Genomic DNA, 25396 nt, shown 5'->3' with positions numbered 1-25396 from the left:
TATTCTGTGTTGTGACGTCACAAAACACTACCTACGGGGGCGCCAGCACTAAAATAGCTACGAATATTTCGAACACCAAGCACTGCGCTAAGTAGGGGTTTTTATATTACCAAATTCTTGGTACTGTACTTAGATCCCCATCCCACTAAAGCAATGCACAAACGAACTCGGATGCTACCAGTCATACAGTGTCACACAAGCCTACTACAAATTAATGTCCGATCATATCAACTACCAACTATTACATAACAACACGATGTCCATGACGTTTCGAACACACGAATGACAGCTCCGACACTGCATTTTCTGGAGGAAGGGGCCTTTAACGCTGTTGCGTTAAAACAAACCATTTAGTAATAAGCCAAGCACATGGCTAAAGCGATTGTTGTCTTTTTTAATATTGCATATTGCTTCACGACTTTCTCGGTCTTTCTGTTGAAGGTATCTTATTTCAGTAACTTGGGCATGTGAATAGCGAAGTTAGAGTATGGAGAGCAGGCATGGAGGATTATTCCGCCCCGCCACGTTCCCTGCTTCTCTTATGGCTCACAATCGTTGATTGGTTAACCTACTTGTCCCGATTCCCATTAATGCGGCCTGTAATGAAAGGGACTTCTGTACACCATGTTGGAAGTTCATTGGGCCTAGTCAAATGCATACTTCACGTGAGAACGTAACTTTGTTCCCTTCCTTCTTTCTTCTCCTGTGCAACGTCCTAACCTTGTTGCGTGCAGTATATGGAACCTTTCCTTCAGGGCCTCTGCCAATATTTCTGAAGTTGTGTTTGACCATAATTTTCTTTAATAACGAACAGTCTATTGGGACAGCCAGCATTCATCTTTTTTCTTCACTTCCACAGCTGCTTCTAACAAAGCTGGAATTTAAAGAAGGTACCTAACCTACGGCATGTGGGTTCGCACAAGTGAATAGTCAGTTTTGACATTTGGAGCACAACTTTTAGCATCCATCCCTCCCCGCCCCACCGTGCTTACTGCACTGTTAATCTTATGGGCATAAGAAGCGCTTCGAAAGTGGTAGAAGTGCATGACAGATATCTTAGCGATGTGATCCCGAGCTCACTTTTACAAACGTGTCGTGAAAAAAATTCACGATTGATATACGAAGCATTGCATTATTTACAAAGTACAATCTCGCGGCTATACCGGTACCGGTTGTACGATTTCAACATTGAAACCAATAAAAGTGTTAACAGGTTTTATGTGCAGCGATAAAAATGAGCCGACGCTGACGCAGCGTCGATTATCAAGAGCTAATCTCGAAACAATAATCCTGGGAACAAATCTTTGGTCTGGATGATCGCAAGCTGCCCGACCGCGGTGATATAACGTCGACTTACACGACCTAATGTCCTTTCATTATTGCGTGGGAAGCGGGAGGCGAGGATTTCAGTCGTTTATACACTCGCGTCAGGGGCAGACTACGCACAATATCATCTGTTGGAATAGAAGTAGCGCCATGTAGCGAATACATTCCACTAATCTGAGATACCAACTTTGTTTATATCCGGATCACATGGCGGATATTTCCTTTCGCTATATCCGGTGTACACTTTTGTTGTAGCCGACGTTATAGCTGTTAGTCAAATGTAGGCACCATTGTGTGCAGCGCAAAGCGACTAATCGTTTGACACCATTCGGAACATGCTGCGACAAACGGTTCGACCGCAGTGGAAGAGCAAACGTTCCCGGTGTGAATGCCCAACGCGAGCAGTGTCCGACTCAACAAGCGATTTTTTGCGTCAAGGATTGACGCGCTGAATCGTTTAGCATCACCCGACATTCGGTGCCAATCTGGTAGCCTACAGACTTTACAGAAATTATGGTACCAGCGGGTGCAATCTCGACGCCCGCCAGACTGAGAAATATATTTCAAAACGACACTATAGCTCTCACTTTCAGCATTCGAGCACCACCGCTACTCCTGCGTTGTTATGGTATAGAACAGTCATGTAGTTACGTACTAATATACCACCTTGGTCATATGATACCACATTGGTTGCGTGGTTTATATACGTTGTTGCTATTGGATAGCCACGCTCGGCTGTGATTTTCAAAACTGGCTCAGACGACCTTTGAGCTCCGGAAACATATCAGCTTGAGAGACGTAATAAGTAGAAATAACGCTATAAAATAAACAAGTACAGTGGAACTACATGTGCCTAAAAGATACCGTCCCAACGTGCCCCACCACGTGTGGTCCTTTGCATCGCAACTAGACATCCTACATTTGACAGGGAGAGTTTATCTTTTTCCTCTATTTATTAGTCGTTTTTTCTGATGCCTTCCCACTGGGTCTTACATAAAGTGCTGCCACCGGCAGAGGTGATTATTACGCTGTTAACTGGCGCTCACGCCATGTTTTTTGCAAGTTATTCTTTAGCCATTTTATTCTTTCCCGTTAAAATTACACATAAAAGCTAGCTCAAGTAGCCGTTTGCGACGTCAGAAATTCGACCGTGGTAAAGGATTGAGGCGAAAAACGAGTGCTCAGTTTAAGACCCGAGGACACGGGTTTTCAAGGCGAAGCGCAAGTGGACGTTACTTACATTTATTAAATTATTGCAGAGCCTTTCTGTACAGCATCGCTTACGTTAGTTATAAGCACTGAAAACCGCCCCATACCGAATGTGTTGCGTGTCTTAAGCGCGAAAGCGCATTTTTTGTCCGAAGATGTGTGCTTTAAGAGTGTTTTGTGTAATACCTTAGGGTTGTAAAAGGAAGCACAGGGACACATTGGCGGCAATATTTCTTCTTTTTAGAAGCTCCACAACAATGGGCTCCATTTTCTGCAAAACATTTCGCAGTTGAAGGTATAACAGACCACTATGATTTCAAGGAATCGAAGAAAAGAAAATTAGCAGGAGATTATGAAATTTAACGCTGACTATTTTGGTAGAGTGTCTTCGCGATACACGCATAGTGCAAGTTTCCTTGGGTATTTAGACTCAGCAAGAATAATCAGTAAGACCTAATTAGTTACCTATTTAGTCATTAGGAAGCACTTTAATCTATTAATGATAAATTGATTAGTCATTAGGAGTAATTTAAATTAGTAATTACTTGATTACTCAATATTAGTCATTTATCATTGATTGGCATATGACCATATAAGGCACGCATTCGCGCATACTGTGGTGGTGCTATGCGATTGATCGAGATCTCCGTGACGTCATCACCTCTCGACCAATCAGAGCCACCACAAAAGCATGACACTTTTGCTGACGACAACAATGAGACTTTATAGGAGTAATGCGAAAGCACGGATGCTGCTGTTGGTTGCTTCTCGTTGCTTGTAGTTGCTTCCAGTTGCCTAATTCACTTCTTGTTTACCCATTTTAGTCTTCGGTACTTTCAAATTGCGTGCCAGTCCCTTCCTATGTCCTTTTTTGGCTCTACTTCCAGTTGCGTGACGTCACAGCTTTGACGTCATTCTAATTGAATAATACAATTAAGTATTTTAGTATTTGTTACATTCAATGTGGCGCCAAGCAATCGGCTACTGAGACCTTTTTCGCCTTTACTTTTGCACTTTTACCTACAATTATTTACCTATTTAACTTACTGCCACACTTATTTTTTCGAACACTACATTACGTTACCCTCTATAGATTGACGCCACTCATTCTCTACGACTTCTCAATTACTACATTGCTGCGGACACAATTTTGCGTGTTTTGCCTGTAATTAATTACCCAATTGCCTAATTGGCCTAACTATTTTTTCGCGCACAATAAGTCACCATCTATTGATTGACACCATTCATTAGCTCTAACACTTCTTAAGTGCTCGCAGCTGCTGCAGACAACTTTTACATTTTTTGCCTGTAATGAATTACCTAATTAACTTATTGGCCTAATTATTTTTTACAGCAACAATATGTCACTCTCTATTAATTAACACAACATAATTAACATCTACCATTTCTCAACTACTAGCAACTGCTGCGGACGCGATTTTGTGGACGCGGCCTGCGGACAGAAATCCGTGAACATAGCTAAGTAATGCTTTCGCCTTAAAAAAAAAAAAAAAATGCAAAATTCGGTGCAGATTTTTTAAGTTATTTGTACATCTAAAGCGAGCAAAATAACCTGTAGAAGCCTATAAATATAGTTCACTGGTCTGTAGCACTAGTGTGGGAAGTGCCAAATGTAAAAGAAGTGTGACTTCTGCTCACCACAATTATCTCGGCGAATGGAATGACAAGGACAGCTACCGATGTCATGTGGCCGATGTAAGCGATGGGCCCCATCGCCATGAACAGGGCTACCTAAAGAAAAGTGTAATTTTTTAAGTAACGTATTCGTGCCTTGTGGACGCCGGTTTTCTCAGCATATGTAAATCACATAAGTTCGCAAAAAGCACGCCTATGCTGCAGGAGATAAACCAAGGCTAAGAATTATAATATGGGCAGAAAACAAGCAAAATACAAGAACGTAGTCGGGCATTCGACTGAGGGAACATTAGAACACTAGCTTAATTCCGATTTTCATTCGGGCTGATTTGTAAGTTAGGGGAATCGCTTAGCGACGAACAACAATCACTCTGGCGGACGCAAGGCTCTGACTGATGTCGTCGCAGAGCTTTCCCGCAGGACCGATGATGAGGCTGCACTGTGTGTTTGCCGAAGGCTGACTGTTACGGGCGCTTTTCAACTTGTGGCATATTGCGGCACCCGCTACCTGAAGCTCAGGTTTGGAAATGGTGGCTCTAATTTTCGTACTCTTGCTAAATGTGCAAACTGAGAGAAATGAGTTCAAAGATTTCTAAATATTGTATTGAAATCGAGAGCCTAAATTAATAAACCTGCGTGGCGACGTATACATACGTTGAGACGTCCTTTTTTCAACGTGACACTGATCTGCGGCGTTTTCTTTGAATTGTCATTACTTTTTTGTTTGCTTTACAGCTGCCAAGGACTCTTGTCTACGCTGGGAAATGCTTTTGCTCGGTTGCTTGCTGTGCGTGCCTCCGCGTCTATGCCTTATGTTCTTTCTTCTACTTAGGAGCCAGGCTCCCAGTAATGCGAAAACAGCGTTCGACGGTTACGTTTGGCGTTTTAGAGAATCCGAGCTTTTACTTCCGTTCGCAACACAAACCACAGTTTTTAAGGCAAAAAACTTGCCTTTTCATTCTGTTTTTCTTTTTTAGCTGTCTGCTCTACTCGCGATAGCAAGTCTGTTTTTATTTTGCTGAAAAACGCAAAAACCAAGTATTGTAACCTGGGCATACACTCCACGTTTACTTCTTTGGCCACCATGCGGTGGCGTCTTGACATCAGCGTCCCTAGGCGGTTTCGGTGTTGCGTGCACCCCATCTCGCAAAAATACTAATTTTAATTTTTCTATTGCGCAGATGAGAAGCTATATCGGTGAGAAGCTTCTGTATTACGGGCACAGTCCGAAACGGCAAAAATTTAAAAACAGGTTTTTAGGTCGTAAATGTGATTTTAGCCCCACGTCCCGTGATAAAGGTTAGAAACGGTTTAATAGTGTTAACCATCCCGCTGCACGAATGACTTTTATATACAGAGAAAAGCCGTTCATACAGGAGAATCCATGTTTGTATACTCCATCAGTTCGCCTCGTAGTAAATAAAAAGCAGTTAAGAGTAGACGAAAATTAGATTAAAAAAAGTGAAAATCATTGTAAAGTACGCAATATCGCTGAGGAATGCAACTGAGTGACTGGGTGCAAAAGGAAATTCATAAACAAATCAGAAAACGAAACTAAGGCCCTTAATCTAAAACGATTTGCCTAGTTGATGTACTTATCTCTTGCTTTATTTACTCATTGATGTTTACACCTCTTTTCATATCGTAATATGTCCAGTGAGTCAATGACGAAAGGATCGCTTCTTGTTTCTGTTATTTATTCGAACTGTAAGCAAAGTGAGATTGTTGAAGTAAAAGCTTGTGTACACACTTATTGCAAAATTGAGACAACAAAGCTTTTCTATAGATGGATGAATTTGTGAAGTAGAGGAGAAAGGCTGCCAGCGCGAGGTGAAAATATAATTTGAGAAATTTAGAAATGAAATATGTTTCTTTCCTCACCTCTTCGAAACAGCTTCCCCAAATTCCTGACCTCAGCAACTTATTGGAGATGTTAATAAATATTTTAACTTTTTGAGGTCATATATTTCAAGGCTTTTTTTGGAGTATTTTCTAGAACTCCAAGTATGCGAAACACGGCCATTACCGATGTCTCTTTCAAGACAGCATTATGGTGCAGAAACCGTTCTGCCAGACTGAAACTACTGTCAGCACATTTCACTAATTCCGGTCTACTCTTCCTCACATCAAGTACAGTCTACGTGATGCTGCTATAACGGCAGTATTTATATCAGTTAGTAAAGCGTTGGTATTTTCTAGTTACTGGCAAACCACTGCATATATAAAACAAATTGGCATATCTTTGCTACGGCATATTTAATTCGAAATGTTTTTGCGGCGGATACTTCTTCCTTGTACACTTATATGCCCATGTACTCGAGGATGTTTTTTTAAGCCTGTAGTTCCTAAGTGCGCCCTGGGTACAAAATACGTAAGTGCTCGCAAATACTCCCTTAGAAACACATCAATGGGGAATCATGAGAAATACTTCAGCTGTGATCATCCGCACGATAAGCAGTAAAAATGCACACATAACACACTACTGCGGGTAACGCGAACTGTGAGTATATATATATATATATATATATATATATATATATATATATATATATATATATATATATATATATATATATATATATATATATATATATATATATGATCTTGTTGTCCACTTTTATAGTAATTGTGTTTTGTATGAAACTATCGTCATTGTACTCTTCCTCACAACAAGTACAGTCTACGTGATGTTGCTATACCGGCAGTATTTATATCAGTTAGTAAAGCGTTGGTATTTTCTAGTTACTGGCAAACCACTGCATATATAAAACAAATTGGCATATCTTTGCTACGGCATATTTAATTCGAAATGTTTTTGCGATACGTTTCATGAGTAATTCATAGTTATTAGACTACAGCTCATGCTTTGCAAAATGATGTAGCAAGCAAGGAAAGGAAAGTTAAGTTAAATTGGTTCACAGGAAGGGAAAGGCGTACTAATTGTCACACTTGCTCTGTGGACACCCGAATCGCGCCGTAAGGGAAGGGAGGAAGGTGGGAATGAAAGTGGAAAGAGAGAAAAAGGGGCCGTAGTGGAGGGCTACGGAGTAATTTCGACCACCTGGGGATCTTTAACGTGCGCTGACATCGCACAGCACACGGACGCCACTTCGTTTCGCCTCCATCGAAACGCAGCCGCCGAGGTCGGGTTCGAACCCGGGAACTCCGGCACACCAAAACCAAAATGTTCAAGGCGGTAAGGACTACCTTATCATTGTAGCTGGGCTTCTCCGCCAACGCACCGAAAAGAACTAGGCTTCCTTGGGAAAAGCCCACGTAGTACAACTTTGTTTCGTTTGTTGTGTCCAGCGCCTTGTCGATCATCGCTGGAACGTCATATTCCATCATCTCGTCAAAACTGAAAGTTGAAATAAAAAGCAAAAACAGTAAATTTTGAAAGAATAGAAGTAAATTAGTATGTGGTACAGTGTCGTGAGTATCTACTTTCGGGCTAATTGCTGATTTTATATAGCTAAATTTCCGGTTGACGCAAAGAATAATACAACAAGATGTCTGACAGAAAGAATGCGCTTGTACAGCGTTTTAGTGTGTGTCACTCAATCAATGATTCTTATCAACCCATATCTGCGACCGATAAAATCTGCAACTTGAAATCACAGGAATTGTATAATAGCGGAAGCAAATGAATTGGCTTAACATTCATCTTAAGAAATATTCGCTTCAAGCAGGTTACAAGAGCGCACAGTAGGGGGGAGATGTGCCTCATTCTTCGTTTTAAAACGTATAAGCCAGCCTAACGACACCCAAAAATATGAAGGCAAATATATTTGTATCCTTGTACTCACCCTTCACGAGCCTATCATTTCAATTCAAAGCTTTAAGAAGTTATTGACCACCTAGTTCTTATCGCTGTTTTAAACGTATTTCTTGTTTATTGTAGCAGCTCTATTTCCATCATATTCAACCAAGGGTGTAGAATATACCTGAAATCCCAGAAATCGCGGTCTTCTTTAGAGTAGCGGACATGACTTGTGTATATATTCCCGCGCAAATTTCCGAGCCACACGTCGTAGCCGGCGTCCGCGAGGATGAATCCTGTTTGGAAACAGAACTGAATTAATAACTCCTTTCGAAATGTGGGATACTCTCTGCACTTTCAGTCTCTGAAAATCAGTTTTCACAAACGAAAGAAAGTTAAGATATAGAGGCAGTTACAAAGGATAGAAAATACTTATACACTGTTCAAGTGATCAAATTCTGTTTATTTGCACCATTCTCTTTTTAGGACAATAAGAGTTACTCTTGCAATTAACGAATTTTTGCACCAAACTATATCTGAAGATTTATGAGGAGCATTTTACGCACTGTACGACATCAGGAAAATGAAACCAGGAGCGGTGGGATGAAGAGCAGGATTGTGCATTAAATATTTAATATGTTAAGGCTCCCAATCTAGATGCACAAAAATGAAATGCTTGCTCCGTGCTGCTCTTCAATTGTCCTAATCCAAAAATGCTGCTATAATGGACTGTAAAAGATACCAAGACTATGAACATATAAGGGAGTCGTGAAAATCGTTGATTCTCTTAATCCCGGCCCCTACCGTTTTGCTGCGTTAATTTTGCGAAACCTTCATTAACCAGCTCAGTTTTTCGGGTCAAGAATGCATGGGTGCTGAGCAGTGTTTTTATCCCATGACAGCACAAGTGGCAACAGAACGCAGTTTGGTACTAAAGAATGCACTATACACTAATTATTGTGGTCCGTGAACTGTAAATAGCCAGCGGTGATGTATCTTGCGTCAAAGATCGAGACAGAATCTTTTCTTGTTATTCGCCAACTGGTTGTCAGTTTGGGTTTGTAGTTGTAATTACTTTGAAATTGCACCAGTGCTCCAGGTGAGATCGCTCCGGTGCATGTAATAAGAGCATTGCAACATTGTGGCAAGAATGTTAAAGCCAAAACATAAAACAGGTCGTGGCACAACGAGTCCGATGGCATCCAGTGTGCCATATACAGCAGTGGTGCTTAAGGAAATGAGGGAAAAAAAGGAAGAGGCAATATCGCGAACATATTGGAAAATCAGATCATTGTGCAATCAATTGCAGTATTTGTGTCTTCCTAACATGCCGTAGGGAATTTCTGAACTGGTGCCTGCCACGTCCTGTTATGTATGACCATAACCTATTATTGAAGCGAGAAACTCAAATTTTCGTTTTGCGATTATCAACTTTTATTCCAAAAATGTGCTCTTTTAAGTACCTCTATGTATTTTATGGATATTTCTAGCTGTACAGAAAAAACTGACTAGTTGTCGCCACAAGGAAGCAACAGCAATGGAACACGAACCGGAATGACCGAGAAATGGCTAACACGGGACGTTATAGCACTCACTGCTTGCCCCCTTTTCAAGTATAAGGATGAGTGATGAAAAGGCAAAATCAACTCACCGAGGCTTTGCTCAGGAAAATTAACCACGAAGTCGGCAGAAGAAACCACTAGACCGTGAATGACAAGTACGACTGGCTTCTGTTCCGAGCCATGTGTTGGCGTCTCATTCCGTCCATAAGGTATACGTTGCATGCCAAGAAGGTAGCCGTCCTCGGTGACCGCTGTGTAGTCTTCCACGGGGTAGCCCTTGCTCACTATGAGCGCCGACTATGGACGAAGAAATTCGAAAGAACGTTTCAAGAGGTACACAGCTGCTATAAGAGGATGTCAATGAAAATACGTACAACGGGAAAAGAAACCGAGCATAAAATGTGAAGCGTTAAGCCTGCGTTAAATCAGCTTCGGTGGATTGAACCAGCGAAGCTGATCCCATGTGTCATTTTGCCAGACTTGGTGGCCTAATACTTGTTTGTAACCTTTGATTGAGAGCAATCAAAACCAATGGCTGCAATTTGCGTAATGCGAGGGCTTAGTGCAGTGCACCTGCTCTATTTACAATATTCGTATATTGCAGAACTGAAGTTCTTCTTATAGCGCGTATTAAAATGGGGAAAATACGATGAACCATAAAATACAAACAAAATGTATAGTTTATTCTTGGCTTATTCAACACTATATTGGGTAATGTTTTTACAATGAATGGTGCTAGTATGAACTCCAGCTTCATTGACTACTGCTTCATCATGCTTCTTCGACTCAGTAATATTTATTTATTGAAACAAATATATATTTTTTTCTCCTTTCATGTTCGATTATTGAATACTATATTTTCTAACATTTCACACTGGGTTAGTACCAACGGCTGCTTTCCAGTAGCAAGAAAAAAAAAATACGGAGGCTTAAGCTCCATCAACAACAGTGTGACATGACCGAGATATTACCTATATTGTCAGCAGCTCATCTTGCCGATCCTCATTAGCGTACACTCATAGTTAAACCCAATGATAAATAATGCTATTGGCTCAAATTCCAGATGTTTTATAATTTGGCAAATGATTGCCATAGGGTCGTTCCAAGCTTACCACTCATAATTTAAGTTGGTCAAAATCTGCCGCGTTTTATTGACTTAGTGTAATATTGAAGCAATACAATTTTTGTCTTATTTTTTGCCTCTCATTTATCATGCCGATTTATTACCGTACAGCCGTAAGCTCCGACATTAGGTTATAAATCTTATTACACAAATCTAATTCATCAATTTAACTAAGCGGCACGAATGCTCGTACATGTTGCCGTTTAGAATCTCTGCGTTTTATAATGTACCGTATTTTTCAAAAGTAACCAGTCGGCGTGCTTAGCTTCTTAGTCGGGTAGTAGAGACTTCGTACCAGGTATGAAGCATTCAATCTATGGAAACTAAAGGCGAGATTCTGTCCTAAATTCTTAACAAGCTGTTATCTTCTGGGACATCATATTGGTTTTAGAACATGAGCGAGAAGCAAAACATGCAGCTTGGTTACTTTTAGCAAACACAATAGTTAGCTGAAAACACTGCATAAGCCGTTTTCCAAGATGCTGCATCTTCTTAAGTCATCATGAGCATTTATAAGCTCGTACCATAGAGAGTCTATAAGATCTGCCATTAGATGCTGCTGAGGAGGCAGCTGATGCACACAATGCTCTCTCTGTAGCTAGAGGGCCGCGTGCCACGTTCGAACTCAAAACTGAGGACTGCAAATAGGTGTCGACTGAATTTCGAGCTGCAACTTATTTGGTGCGAATTGAAAAACGACAGGATGAACCAGGCAGAAGAAAACACAAGACCGCGACCCGACCATAATCCTATATGACTGGTTAAAAAAAAATGATACAGCGTACACTTCCGACTACAAATGTTAGCAAGCGGAAATTTCAAGTAATGCGGAACATCTGTGTGCGGACTATACATGCTTTGGATATTGTGTTTTGAAGCTTATTTGACGAAACAGGAAAATGCCACCAATGGTTATGAAAAAAAAAGAGGGAGGGGGCCAAACGTGCCCCAAGTGGGCGCATGCGGCATGTTACCGTGCCAAACTAACATAGCAGAATCAGCTGATATAGAACCAACTTTCATATGCGGGCAAATGCTGTCGCGGTAGCGAAGTATGGCGGCTTTCTATTGATTGTATTTGTGAGCACACGTACATACCCCAGTAAATAGAACAAAATAATAAATTCGGGAAGGCATAAAAAATATAATGCCAAAACTTGCATAGTCAGAATGGTTGCGATGGCCCAGAAAAGACAAAGCACCTTCTGGGCAGCTTTCAGTCAGGTGAAACATGATTTTAATGGATTCTAGGACTGGAATCGATGCACTATAAAAAAATGTATGACATTTTTTCTTGACTATAAAATGCTGGCGTACTCATTGCATACTGCTTGATCATTGTCTTAAAATCTCTTTTTCAACCGATACTGTCCCCTGAGGAATATACAGCGGTGTCTGACCATACTCCGGAAATTTCGGTAGCTGGAACTGTACGCACCGTTTCACTAGAAAAAAAAAAACGAATCATACCTAAAAAATATATATGTCATTACAAAAAAAGCGGTTGGAAAAAAGGCTCGGATACAAGGCCCGAATTTTGATTACTCGACCTACTCAGAATTGTTGCTGCTGTCATTTCCGGTGTTGCTGATCAAAATAAAAATTTTAAGCGGCAAGTTAGAACAAATAAAGAAGAGCTTCTGTACTATAGGCTCCTTGAGCCTATTCCTGCTCTTGGTTTGCAGACAGCCGAACTGGCCGTATTAGAATGGGGAATTTTAATACGGCCTCACATGCAGCAGTGGAAAATGCAGCACATATGGCAGGAACTTTCCAAACCCATGAAAGTTATAATCCACGTATTTTTACACGTACTACATGTGTCTCAACATATGCACGTGCAGCAAACAACTAGGAAATAAGACTGTTTCTGCTTCAATGCAGCTATACATCTTCATTATTAGCAATATTTGATGCTTTTCAAATGTTTCTAATATTTCCGAAGAAACAGTTTTTTTCTTTCTTTTTTTTTGCCACCTTTAAAACTTCCGGGAACTTTACATTCCTAGTAATTGGTGGCGTTAGATATGCTGGGGCCGTGCCAAATGTCCATAAGTGTCCAAATTCCATAGTGTCCAAAATCATAACCATATCACATGTGCATTGTTCTAGACAGCGTGAGACGAGGTTAGCTTCTTATTCAGGTTAGTATTGCAAAATCTGTTTATAAAATGCGCTGTAATTTTCTCCTTGCATTTTAAAAGTCCAGCGCACTGATTATATCTTGCTCAAAAGCGTAGAATGCCGTTCTGAAACGTTCACTTCGCGAGTAACAAGTCTGATCGGTAATCAAAAGCCTGTCACATCTATTCCATTTTTCTGCTGGACATCACTGACGCTATTGCCTTTGTTATTCACTTTTTCTCTATAGCCCCTATGTCTTAGTATCACCAAAACACACACACCATGGCTTCTTGCTATCGCAATGCGAAATTAGTCGGGCATATGCGGATGATGCTGTCTTTTCGATTCTGATGACTAAGCCAAATCATTTTTCATCTAAATGTGCTGTATGTTTAAGCTTTGGCTATGAGCTTTAACTCTGACAAAACAAAGATGTTATGACTGAGTCGATGACGCAGAAACAACAAGGAAATTAAGGGTATCAGGTGGCACTCTGAAGATTTGGGAGTATATGGGAGTGATCACCTAAATCATGAAATATGACTCACTGTAATTCGCATATTCTGAACATTAGGCCACAAACCTTTGCTTGCCCGTCACAAGAGCTGCCTGTTTTTCCACGTGTACAATCCTGTAATCCCGCTTCGCACGAGAAACTCATCTAATTATAAGATTCACTATTTCCATTGTGATCTCAAACTAGAGCAAAAATGTGTAAAGGTTCTTGGAAGTGGCAGCCAATGCGCATAGACCATTTAGTTGTCCTTCTGGAGTCTGGTGGAGCTGGTCCTCTGGATTTATTTGTCCCACAGCTGGGTTCGCGGTCTTCATTCTCCAAACGGCAAATCATCCCTCCCATGTAACTGTGTTGAACAGACGAACATGTACCAATCTAAACATTTTATTCGCCCACAATTGTCTCAAACGTGAGGCATCTCCTGGAGTATACATATGCAGCCTGTCCAGAAAACAAATTAAAACTGCTCTTATTGATATATTGATATCGATACAAATTTATTGGCAGCCTTACTTCATATTTCCAGACAACAGTGTATTAAAGCTGGTGCATGGCATGTGCGTTCACTCTGTCGCAAACACATTTTCTTTCAAACTCCACACGTCGACTTGACCTGTCTAAACATGGCTTCGATGCTAAAGAGCGTATTGTATCAAGGGCAGTAAACTGCTGCCTGCGTCAGGAGCCGCAATCTACTGATCATTACTTTGTTTTTAGAATGAATTCTGTAGTGAAATCCCAAAAAGGGCGTTGTTGTTGTGGCTGTAGAAAGAAGGAAACGAAAATGCTCTGGCCTGCTACTGGCTCCGTAGCTGAGCCACCTCCGCTGCCGCCTGGTGACAGAAGAGAAAATAGGGAAGAAAAAAAAGGAAGAGGGAGAAGAAAAACGCGCGCCGCAACAGCCGTCGTCCACCACCGAAACGGTGGCGGGTGCATTGACGGCCTACAACAGAAAAACATTCTGTGGCAAGCGGCGGTTACCTACCTGTCCCAGCCCCATCAGGGGAGTACCGGGGCCCTCAAAGGACCCTCCACACCAAAAAGGGCGTTGAGATCACGCACCATATATACCATGAGAATTTGTTATTCTACGGAAGGTGTGCCCAAGGAAATGTTTTGATTATGGAAGAGCCTATGATAGATCGGCAGGCACAGGCATGTGCTTTGCTGCAGGGAGTGTTGCTATACAACTTCTACCTCCTGTCGGCGTGGCTTTATTCAATGCAAATGTCTGTAGGCACGGAATTTTCCTTTACCTGCAACATGGTAGCTAGTGTGACTCTGTGTGCCTGTCAGTGCACTTGTCTGTGGCAATAACCAAAGCATTTTTTATCGCCTACAGATAGGACGTTTGACACGGAATCAAAAACGCCCCGCTTTCCATTTGCCTCTCGTCCTCCGTACATTTTATTTTTTGTGCGAAAAACTAATTTTCCATACCGCTCTTCGGCGCGAGACTTCAAGCGTTATTGGCCAATCCTGGTTTACCCGTTAATCAAGCGCCAGGTTCTTCACTGCACAAAAGCCTTAACAAGGTCGCTTTGAACATAAATTGATATAACAAGGTATAAATGAAGAACAATCATTTTACTCACCGCATTTCTCAGTGAATCAGCGTCAAAGTGAAACCGTCCAAGTGCACTGGACAGGCAGAAAATCACAGATGCTAATGTGAGACTCATTTTCATTGCTTAAAAAAAATGCCGCTATCGCAGCCTGTATAGAGCGCCAACCTCAGAGCAGTACTTCACTGAAGTGAGAGTCAGATTATATCCCCATCATGTTTAATAGAGAAATAGAACATTGAAAACTTGTACATTCTGCAGATTCGCGTACGTCAACAGGAAAATAATAAGGTGGCGCCCTACTGCAGCTGCTGCTACTGCAGATTTGCCGCAAAAAGAGACAAATGAGTAATGCAATGTAAATGCAGAAATCCCGCATGTTCGTTCATTTATATTTTCTTTTGCATCGAGGTAAGGCTGCGAATGAGCTTTAAAGGTTCATTTTGTTGTTTTTGAGGTATTGCACACTGGGGACTTGAATGGTGTGTTCAAAACAGTCGGCGTATGTTTTCGCTTGCGTATAGTTGGTACACCACCAGCAAATTATGTTCTCAAGAGAACAAGCGAACCAAATGATGCCCCGTAGGTCAAGATGCCACACAGCACAGCAAAACCAGTATTGAGCTTAGCTTGCAACGTTTGGCATGCACAAAAATGCGCTCTGATATCAGCTTTAAAAAATAAATATACACCTACCAAAAAGTACAATTTTGCTAATCACCTGACATTTTTAAACTACGCCGCACTGGTGAAGGTCACCTATCCTGCATTCTTGCGCTGGTTGGCAGGCCAGTTATTGTCCTCGATATTAATAATGCTAGGTTCCCTGTTTCAAGTTCTTCATGATATGTTTCTCTAATTTAGTTTCTCCTAGAGGCTACATTTTAGGAAAACCAAGATTTCGTTCCCCGCTACATTGCTACAGGTCTTCGCGATGATCCTGTCTTCTGTATGTGTGAACATTTTGGCGCGAAATAATATTATTAATGCATTTTGCATCAGCTGTTAGAAACGTAAACACATTTGGCCTACCCAAGACTCATAGTGCTTCAGTTCCAATGCCTGGCAGGCAGCCGAAATAGAACTACAGGCTGCAATCAACACACATTTAAAACATGCAAACATGCTATCGCATAGCTTGAGATTGACGAATAAATACATAGAAAAATATTCTTGGCTCCGAGTGCTGTTGACCATATAGCTCGCACAAAAAAAAAAAAAAAAACTGATTACTTTATAGGAAGGGAAAGGCGCGGTAACTTTCTCACTTGTTTTCTGTGGACACCTCAACCGCGCCGTAAGGGAAGGGAGGAAGGTGGGAGTGAAAGTGGAAAGGGTCCCATGCTAACCTACAACTTAGATGCAACAATCAGGGAATATGTGCGAACATAATAATGCTATTCAATTCCTTCTATATGTGCTGTTGTCAGCACGTCTGTTTAGAGCGGTCGAATGAGGTAGTTTTTTATTTTAAAGGCTCTATGCCACTCTTCAGTGGTGGGACGGAAGCGCTAGAAATTCTCCCAGGATAACAATCTTGGTCTTTTGCGAGAGCATAACTGCGAATATTAAGTTTAAAAACCATTCGCAGCTATCGTACTGCTTAAGTAGACTTATTTGACTTAATAATTCAACAACAGCACATGAGAAATTTTAAAGTCCTCCGAGGCTCACTGCGGCACCCATGGATCTCCTGTAGCGTTATTGAAAGAAGCCGTGACGGACAATGGGAGTTGAGAATGTAGCCGCTAAATGAAATTCTGCATGAAAGCAATATGAGCATTGAAGCATCAGTTACCAGCTCCCCAACCGCGAATTGATATCACTCACAAGATCATTCGATGCCTGCTGCGTACCGCTATCAATCATGTAATGCTGAAGAAGCTTACTAAGCGCTAGACAAGAGCAGATTAAAAGCGAAATAACTGCATGAACTCGAAGATAATCATTAACAGTAATTTTCAAGTTCTCAATAGGGGACCGCAGCTTCGCAGGGGGGCGCTGCAAGCGCCAGTGAAAAGCGCCCTCTTCGGCGGTGTCCCAATAATTGATCGGGAAGGCCGGTTCCCCCTCCCATTGAACAGCTGCGCGAGTGGCTCTTGAAAGGGGTCAGTTCTGCACGTGCTGGGCTGCTGCAGATCTGTTGTGCAGTCGCGTGCTTTCTCCTTGATGCTTGAACGCTTACGCATGCGCATTCTTCGGAGAATTAGGAAAATCTTTCAGCGCAAACGCGAAAAAAAAAAAAAACTTGTGGATACTGTCCCCTCCGTGAGGCAAATTGACGAAAACGCCTATGTGTTAACGGCGCTTATAGTGCCGCAAGTAATTAAGAGGCAAAACAGTTTACAACGTGTTAAGTAAATATCTTTTTTACATAGTCATCTTCATAATGCATAATTTTATTTGATGGCTCAGTGTGGTGCACGAAACTTCGCTGACTTAATAGATTGAATTTTGATATTTTTTGTGCTAATAATATTGAAAATTACCGTTATTTTAACGCAAATTAAGAGTCCGGAAGGCCATATGCGAGGCTGAAGAGAGAGACGAGACCATCCACCGAATATGCCTACCAACTGCTCGCTTATGGTTAAAAGAAAAATGTCGTAAGCTTGGTTAATAAGCGCCATAGAGAAAAGCGGTTGCTTATTTATTTCATGCTATCACAGCGCACGCGTACCCTCAAGACAACCTATCTGCAGAGCCATCGATCATAAGCGAATGCTCACTGATGTGGATGACAAACGTTTTGACTTCAAAATTCTTTTTTCGAAACTGCATTCGGCCGCATGAACATTCGTAAATAAATAACAATAATGGAGAAATGCTTAACTAAATGCTACGATTCCACGCAAAAGTGTGGTAAATAAATGTTTCTGCAATAAATAATGTCATACTTTTTCAATTGGATAGAAGTCTGGTCTAGTTGGAGGCCGTTCATGGCAAAACAATTATGGGCGCGTCTCCTCTTTCTCTGTACTCGTAAACTGTGCGACAAAGAAGTTTCATCGCGAACATTTTTATTACCATTCATGGCTATGCTCTCCAAAGCAGCAGTTTACAAGCAGTGGCAAATGCACTTGCACGGCTAGTATTCTGTGGCACTGCAAGCATGGTGCTGTTGTGTGCTTTTAATAAAAAGAACCAAGAAGGGCCATTCCGCACCCCTGGACACAATAACCTTTTTTTTCCCTCTCTGAACGCTTGGAATGCCGGCCAGACTCGCAGCGACCAGCAACATCTCTTTTGTGCACCTGCGAGTGAGACGGCGCGTGCATACATGAAGGAGAGGGTACCAACGGCGCGAGCAGCGCGCGTACCAGTCGGGACGTGGGTGGTTCAATGCGCTCCCCCGGCGACGTCCCCGACCAGTCGTTCAGAAATGACCGCCAGAGGAGGAGGCGGCGCTGGTGTAGTGGGAGCAAACTTCAGGTGCGCTCCCCTATAGCAGTCATGAGTTGGGGCTTGCTGGCCTTTCCAGTCACACGGCGCGGCCACAGGCTAAATCCAATCTCCGCCTTCGGTGGCGTTCGCGGGTGCAGGCAGCTCACAAAGAGAATACTGAGTAGCACTTCTGTAGGGACGCAGATAGAAGAACCAAATTAGCAGTCGCCATGGGTTTGGGGTGTAGTTCTGGTTCCAAATCCGCTTCGCAGATTTTAAAAGCTCTCAGTTGTACGCAAGAACCTAGCAGCTGCAGGAAGGTGTCGCTGTAATCGGAGACCAACGTGCCTGGACTACTTTACGCAACAAGTAATTCATACGTTCTGCTTGAGCTAATTGTCACGCAGACCGAAGCAAAGTTAGTGCCCACATCTATTCGTGCTTAACGTGAGAGCGTTAAAGGCCTCGCTCTGCGAAGATCCTCCCGCGTTTTGACAAAACATTCAAGAGTATGGTTCTGGCGGATGATATTTGAGAGGTAATATGGTTGGGCGCTACGTGGTTGGTTGGTTGTACAACTTTTAATTCCAGCGAAAATGGGCATCCTCTTCCCCGCCCCCAGCACGCATGCCGGGAAAGACGGGGAGTCGTGCGCCCGCGGATTAGAAGCTGGCAGGTAGCCCTTGGCTTGTTGCGGCCTCTTCCGCCAGATGGACGGTGCGGTGCTGGATCGCAGGGTCTGCGCTTCGCAGCAGGGTGTCCCAGGCTTCTCTACTTGTAATATTTTGTCCTATCCCTGGAGATTGTGGATACTCCCAAATTATGTGGTCGAGGGTCCCTTTCGCCCCACAGTGTTTACACAGATCATTGTCCCGAAAATCTGGTAGCGCGTGAAACGCCCAGACCGGGTTCATGAACGTATTAGTTTGTAGCCGCCTCCACGCGACAGCTTCTCTATTATTTCGTCTAACATCTGGCGGGCGTACCAGTCTACGTCCCAAATTATAATCGTCGATGATTTCCCCGTAATTTTGCAGACGCTCGTCGTATGCCCAGTGTTCGGGGGGCTCGATGGCTACCCGGAAGTAGAGAGCTCGGGCTAGCTCGTGAGCCGCCTCGTTACCAGGGACGGCACCGTGAGCGGGTGTCCAAATTACCTGAATTTTCCTATTCAACATTCCTTCGGTGAGAATTTTGGCCGCCTCCGGCGATATCCTCCCCTTCTCAAAATTTTGAATGGCAGTTTTGGTGTCGCTAATTATGAACTTGGCTTCCGTTCCTACGCAAGCTATCGCTATCGCAGCTTCCTCCGCAGTATCTATGTTGCGGCCTCTGATGGCTGCCGCGGATACCGATGCCCCTCGGCCATCGACTACCGAAGCTACCGCCGAACCTGTTCAGCCACTTGCCGCATCAACATAGACTACTTCCTTTGCTCCCATGTTCTTGAACCGTCGCTCTAGAGCTTCGGCTCGTTTGGCCCTTCTTTCGACATAAAATTCTGGGTGCATATTTCTAGGGAAGGGGGGGACTACCAAGGCATTCCTGATTTCACTATTATTGTGACTTTTTTTTTAACTCCTCTGTCTGGGTTGAGGCCTACTTTTACAAGGATTACCCTGCCCGTCGCGGTCGTGCTTAGTCTATCTAATTGGGAGACTCGCACTGCCTCCGCCAATTCTGCCCACGTGTTATGCACCCCTAGTTCGAGCAGTCGTTCGCTCGAGGTATACCCATGGGCAGTCCTAGCGCCTTCTTAACGCATCTTCGAATCAGGCAGTCTAACTTCTCTTTTTCGCCAGCCTTGATGTCCAGGTAGGGCGTGGCGTAACTGATTCTGCTTATTACATACGCCTGGATTAGTTTTAGTAAATTTCTCTCATTGAGGCCTCTTCCTTTGGTGGCGACCCTCCTCATGAGCCCGAGGGTTTGCATCGCGTAACTTTCTAATTTTTTCAGGACCTTTCCGTTATGGCCGTGGGATTGAATGACCTACCCCACAATCCTGATCTGATATACTTTTGGCACCGGTTTGCCCTCCACCTGAATATGAAACTGCCCGCTATTCCTGCAGCGAATGTACTTTGGATTATTAACAAACAACTCAGATTTATGCGGGGAGCACGAAAGTCCCCTTTTCCCCGCGTAATCGACAATGATGTCGGTCGCTGCCTGCAGGCGTTCCTCCGTACTCGCATTGCTCCCATGGTTAATCCAGAGGTTGGTATCATCCGCATACATGCTAAAATTTAGCCCCTTGATTTGGTTAAGTTTACCCGAGAGGCCTCTCATTGCCACGTTGAATAGGAAAGGCGATAGCACTGAGCCCTGTGGTGTGCCTTTGCTTCCTAACTCTATCGTAGGAGATTCTAAATTTTGAAATATCATGCAGGCTTTTCTGCCCGATTAGAAGTCTTTTATGTAGTTGTACGTTCTCTCTCCTACTCCGAGCACTTCGAGCCCTTCGAGGATAGCCTCGTGCCTGACATTGTCGAAGGCCTCGGTGAGGTCTAGGCCCAGCATCACTTTGGCGTCTCTCGACCGCAAGTTTATGATATCATGCTTTAGTTGGAGCATTCCATCCTGCGTGCACAAGTTGGCGGGCTGTTTGACGTGATGAGAGAAACATGACACGAACGGGATGGTTGGAGCTTCATTTATGTTGAAATAGCAGAAAGGACGTTTGTGTGGAGAGAACGGTTGGCTTGTTTGTGGCCTTGGTGATTAGCTGATTCGTTACAGCGCCTGCCTAGGACAGGCCGTGGTCCCAGCTTTGAATTATGAACAGGGCAAATTTTTATTTACGTACGAATTTTGCAACACATGTAAATGATTTCTAGCTGTAAGGCTGCATTAGATGCAAGCTAGAGAAATTACGCTCTTATCAATGGGGGCACAGTCCACATTTAAGTGCGATCTCATTGCATAGCTCGCGAAAGTTGATTGATTGATTGATTGATTGATTGATTGATTGATTGATTGATTGATTGATTGATTGATTGATTGATTGATTGATTCACATGAAGGCAAGGGCGCAGTATCTGTCACACTTGTTTCTGTACACTGATTTCTTTTCTGGGGTTGTTTCTGTGGACACCTCAACCACGCCATAAAGGAAGAGAGGAAGGTGGGAGTGAAAAGGAAAAAAGAGAAAGAGGAGCCGTAGTGGAGGGCTACGGAGTAATTTCGACCCCCTGGGGATATTTAACGTGCGCTGACATCGCACAGCACACGGACGCCTCTTCGTTTCGCCTCCATCAAAACACAGCCGCCGAGGTCGGTTTCAATCCTGGGTACTCCGGCACAGGAGTCATTATCCTTTTTTCGGTGCAGTCGGGAAATTGGCTTGTAAGCACTAGTGCTTATTGTAAACGCCAAAAAGCAACTACCAGTGATGCGATTTGAATCTAGGAACAATCATATGACATCTTTGTTTCGTGGGTGTGGTGAAACGGGTGGGTGTCTTTGAGCAGCAATGAGGCGTTCACAATGTTGCCGTCGACGCAAAGCCGGGCAGAGTTTATATGGTATTTTCGACTTTATAAAGAAAGTTTGCTATTTGCCTGAAGTTAGGAGTAAAATCGCAGGTTTTACACATTGTCGGAGAAATTCACTTGTCAGCCTCGTAAACTTCAACGGCAGTCCTCAGGTAAATAGTATATAAATTGTTGCAGCTAAATTACATCCTTTGAGAGGAATGTTTTGGTTGCCTTCGCCGTTAATGTCGAACACAATAAACTCATATTCATGTAAAATCACCATGTTAACTACGAGCGACTGAAAACTTCTAGTCTTAAGGTTTCGCTTTCAGTTTTCTATCCCCTATCGATAGCAATGCTTTATACAAGCGGGGGGTGAAAGCTCATTTATTTGCAAGCCACTGAACTCTGCACGGCGCTCTCTAAATACCACTAGCGTGCAATAATTACTTGAAGTAGTAGTAGAAGACTTTATTGAGGTGCAACACTTGGGCGCCTAGTACATCGATGGCCTGCTGGACGATCAGGCGCTGTTCTTCACCCTAAGTACCCAGTCCACCCAGGTCTAGGTAGTGTGGGAGGCGGTGGGAAAGAAACCCGATTGCAATGCAACCGGGCATGAAAATAGGCAGGGGAAAAGGTTGACATTGTATTAATAATATTTGGTTCAGAGGAAGGGAAAGGCGCAGTATCTGTCACACTTGCTCTGTGGACACCTAACCTTCGCCCTAAGAGATGGGAGGAAGGTGGTAGTGAAAGTGAAATAGATAAAGGGGAGCAGAAGTGGAGGCCTTCGGAGTAGTTTCTAGTCCCTGGATCTTTAACGTGCACAGACATCGCACAGTGGTGCTCTACCCCTGATGGGGTTGGGACAGGTAGGCCACCGCCGCGTGCGGCGGTGGCTGGCATGCCACCGAATTTTTTATCTGTTGTGGGCCATCATTGCACCCACCATCACTTCGGTGGGGGATGACGGCTGTTGCTGCAGCGCGCGTCTTTCTCTCCCTCTTTTTTTTTATTTCTTCTCTCTTTTCTCTTCTGTCCGTTCCCCAGGTGGTGGTCAAAATTACTCTTCGAACCCGACCTCGGCGGCAGCGTTTCGATGGAGGCGAAACGAAGAGGCGTCCGTGTGCTGTGCGATGTCAGCGCACGTTAAAAATCCCCAGGTGGTCGAAATTATTCCGAAGCCCTCCACTATGGCTCCTCTTTCTCTCTTTCCACTTTCAAACCCACCTTACTCCCTTCCCTTACGGCGCGGTTGCGGTGTCCACAGACAACAAGTGAGACAGTTACCGCGCCTTTCCCTTCCTATCAATAAATCGAAATTACTCCGAAACCCGCCGGGGTGATGCAGTGGAGAGACGCCCGTCTACTGTGCCGGAGTTCCCGGGTTCGAACCCGAGCTCGGCGTCTGCGTTTCGATGGAGGCGAGCGTCCGTGGGCTGGGCGATGTCAGCGCATGTTAAAGATGCCCAGGTGGTCGAAATTACTCCGTAGCCCTCCACTACGGCTCCTCTTTCTCTCTTTCCACTTTCACTCCCACCTTCCTTCTTTCCATTATGGCGCGGTTGAGGTGTCTATAGAAAAACAAGTGAGACCGTTACTGCGCCTTTCCCTTCCTATAACAATCAGTTTATAAAGCAATCAGAAGTTGATTGATTGATTGATTGATTGATTGATTGATTGATTGATTGATTGATTGTACTCCGCAGCCCTCCTCTACGGCTCTCTCTTTCTCTCTTTCTACTTTCACTCCAACCGCCCTCCCTTTTCATTACGGCGCGCTTGAGGTGTCTTTAGAAAACAAGTGAAACTGTTACCGCGCCTTTTCCTTCCTTTAAAATCAATCAATCAATCTTCTGTCTGCACGAGGCAACGGAGGTGGCTCAGCTACAGAGCCAGTAGCAGACCTGTGCATTTTCTTTTCCTTCTTCCTACAGCCCCAACAACATCGCACAGCACACGGACGCCTCTTCGTCGTTCCTCTCCCCTGATGCGGCTGGTACAGGTGGGTCACCGCCGCTAATGGCGGAAGCTAGCCTGGCACCGAATTTTTATCTGTTGTAGGCCCTCATTGCACACGCCACCGCTGGTGGTGGACAACGGCTGTTGTTGTGGCGCGCGTCTTTCTTTCCCTCTTTCTTTTCTTTCTTCTCTTCGGTCTCCACGAGGCAGCGGAGGTGGCTCAGCTACAGAGCTAGTAGCAGGCCCGTGCATTTTCTTTTCCTTCTTCCTATACAGCCACAACAACAACAACGCCTCTTCGTTTCGCCTCCATCGAAACGCTGCCGCTGCGGTCGGGATCGAACCCGGGAACTCCGGCGCAGTAGTCGGGCGTCTTACCCCTGCCCCATTGTGGCGGGTTATTCAACCTTAGAATTCGCTTGCCATCCAACCTGACCGAAGCTTTTAGCCGTGAGTGCTGTTGGCAACCCATTGACCGGCGCCATGAAACAGGAGGCCTTAGGAAGCTGCTAATTACTACATAATTGATCAGGCTGGCTGCGATTACTGTGTTACCCTCTGCTATAGCCGCATGTTTTGAGATTCCCGAGTACCCTTCAGGCCTGTGGTGTTCTGGCTGTGAAAGGCGCGTCTACTCCCTGCTGCGGTACTGAAGAATTACGCTCTGTTAGATCCATTCTTTTCGTCCTCCCGACAAGAGTTCGATTGAGCGAATTGTATTGTTCGAAACTCTTGGCCTTTGCACTGCACGCAGCCTTCTATGCCGTGCGCTTGAAGCGTGTTGAAAGTGGAGATCGCTGTATCAACACAGATACGCTAAGTGCAGCACGTTCATTTAATCAGTAGCCATGAGTGTCTTTATTTCGTTAGTTTTAAGAGTAGACAGCTCATGTTCACATCTCCTGCAAGGAAAAGCAATAGCGACAATCAAAGAGGCGTTATAAATAATTCATACATTACTTATCTCTATTTGGTGATGAAAAGGTGTATTAAAATATAATTGTCAGAAACACAATAAAGAGTGTTGAGCATACCAGCTAACTTCTCCCCTGAAGCAAGCAACGTTTTTGGAAATAATTCCTAGAAAGCCTAACTGTTATATATTAAGAAAGTCTTTACTATACAGGCAAAGAAAGAAGTTGGCACTAGTTTTCTTACTAGCATTCTGATTCACACAATAAGCAGTGCATATCTGCAACTGTCACGTCTACAAGAAGTGAAGGTTGTTACGTAGAGCAAGCTGAGTTGAAGTGTCTCATTTGCTTGTTTCTAATCATTACTTGAAGCTCGTTGTTGCTCATCTACTAGAAATAAGAATCTGCAATGTTGTAAATGGCGCAGACAATCTGTCTCACAGCCACGAATATCAAAACCTTGAGATGGACTTAGCGGTGGATACTTGGCATTGGAAACAAACGGACATGTCGCATCATCTGATCACATTTTTTTAGCTCGCTTAAAGATGTTATTGGTGGCCAGCAGGTAATTAAAACTATTAATATACATAATAAGAGTAATTCGTGATTTCAACAAATATTAATCAATCAATGAAATGATGGTAACATTCGGACAGAACCAACGTTACAAAACTATTTTGAATTCGCCAGAAGAATGTATGCAGAATCCGCTATAAGCATCATTTTTCTCATTCTAGAGAAGATTTGGAAGTACTTAAGTGGCAGTGAGTAGGTCGCCCTATTGGGAGGCCGTTGGGGGCAATAATGAC

The 25396-nt window shown here is 43.5% G+C and overlaps 1 protein-coding gene across 1 annotated transcript in view; it reads right to left on the bottom strand.

Moving 5' to 3' along the window:
• Positions 1-4131: 4131 nt before the first annotated feature.
• The window catches only part of LOC146207915 (gastric triacylglycerol lipase-like), a 61597-nt gene continuing 40332 nt past the window's right edge, over positions 4132-25396 (bottom strand). Inside the window, exons 2-5 of the mRNA XM_084577775.1 lie at positions 9603-9810; positions 8136-8247; positions 7399-7549; positions 4132-4287 (exon numbers count right to left, since the gene is read on the bottom strand). Coding sequence (XP_084433901.1) covers positions 4132-4287; positions 7399-7549; positions 8136-8247; positions 9603-9810 — 627 coding nt within the window. The remainder of the gene's footprint in view (positions 4288-7398; positions 7550-8135; positions 8248-9602; positions 9811-25396) is intronic.

Source organism: Amblyomma maculatum, chromosome 1 (genome assembly GCF_055883805.1).
Source record: "Amblyomma maculatum isolate TAMU_Amacu chromosome 1, ASM5588380v1, whole genome shotgun sequence".
Lineage (NCBI taxonomy): Eukaryota > Metazoa > Arthropoda > Arachnida > Ixodida > Ixodidae > Amblyomma > Amblyomma maculatum.
The sequence above is the reverse complement of the archived record's forward strand: the minus strand, read 5'-3'. Positions and strand labels throughout refer to the sequence as shown.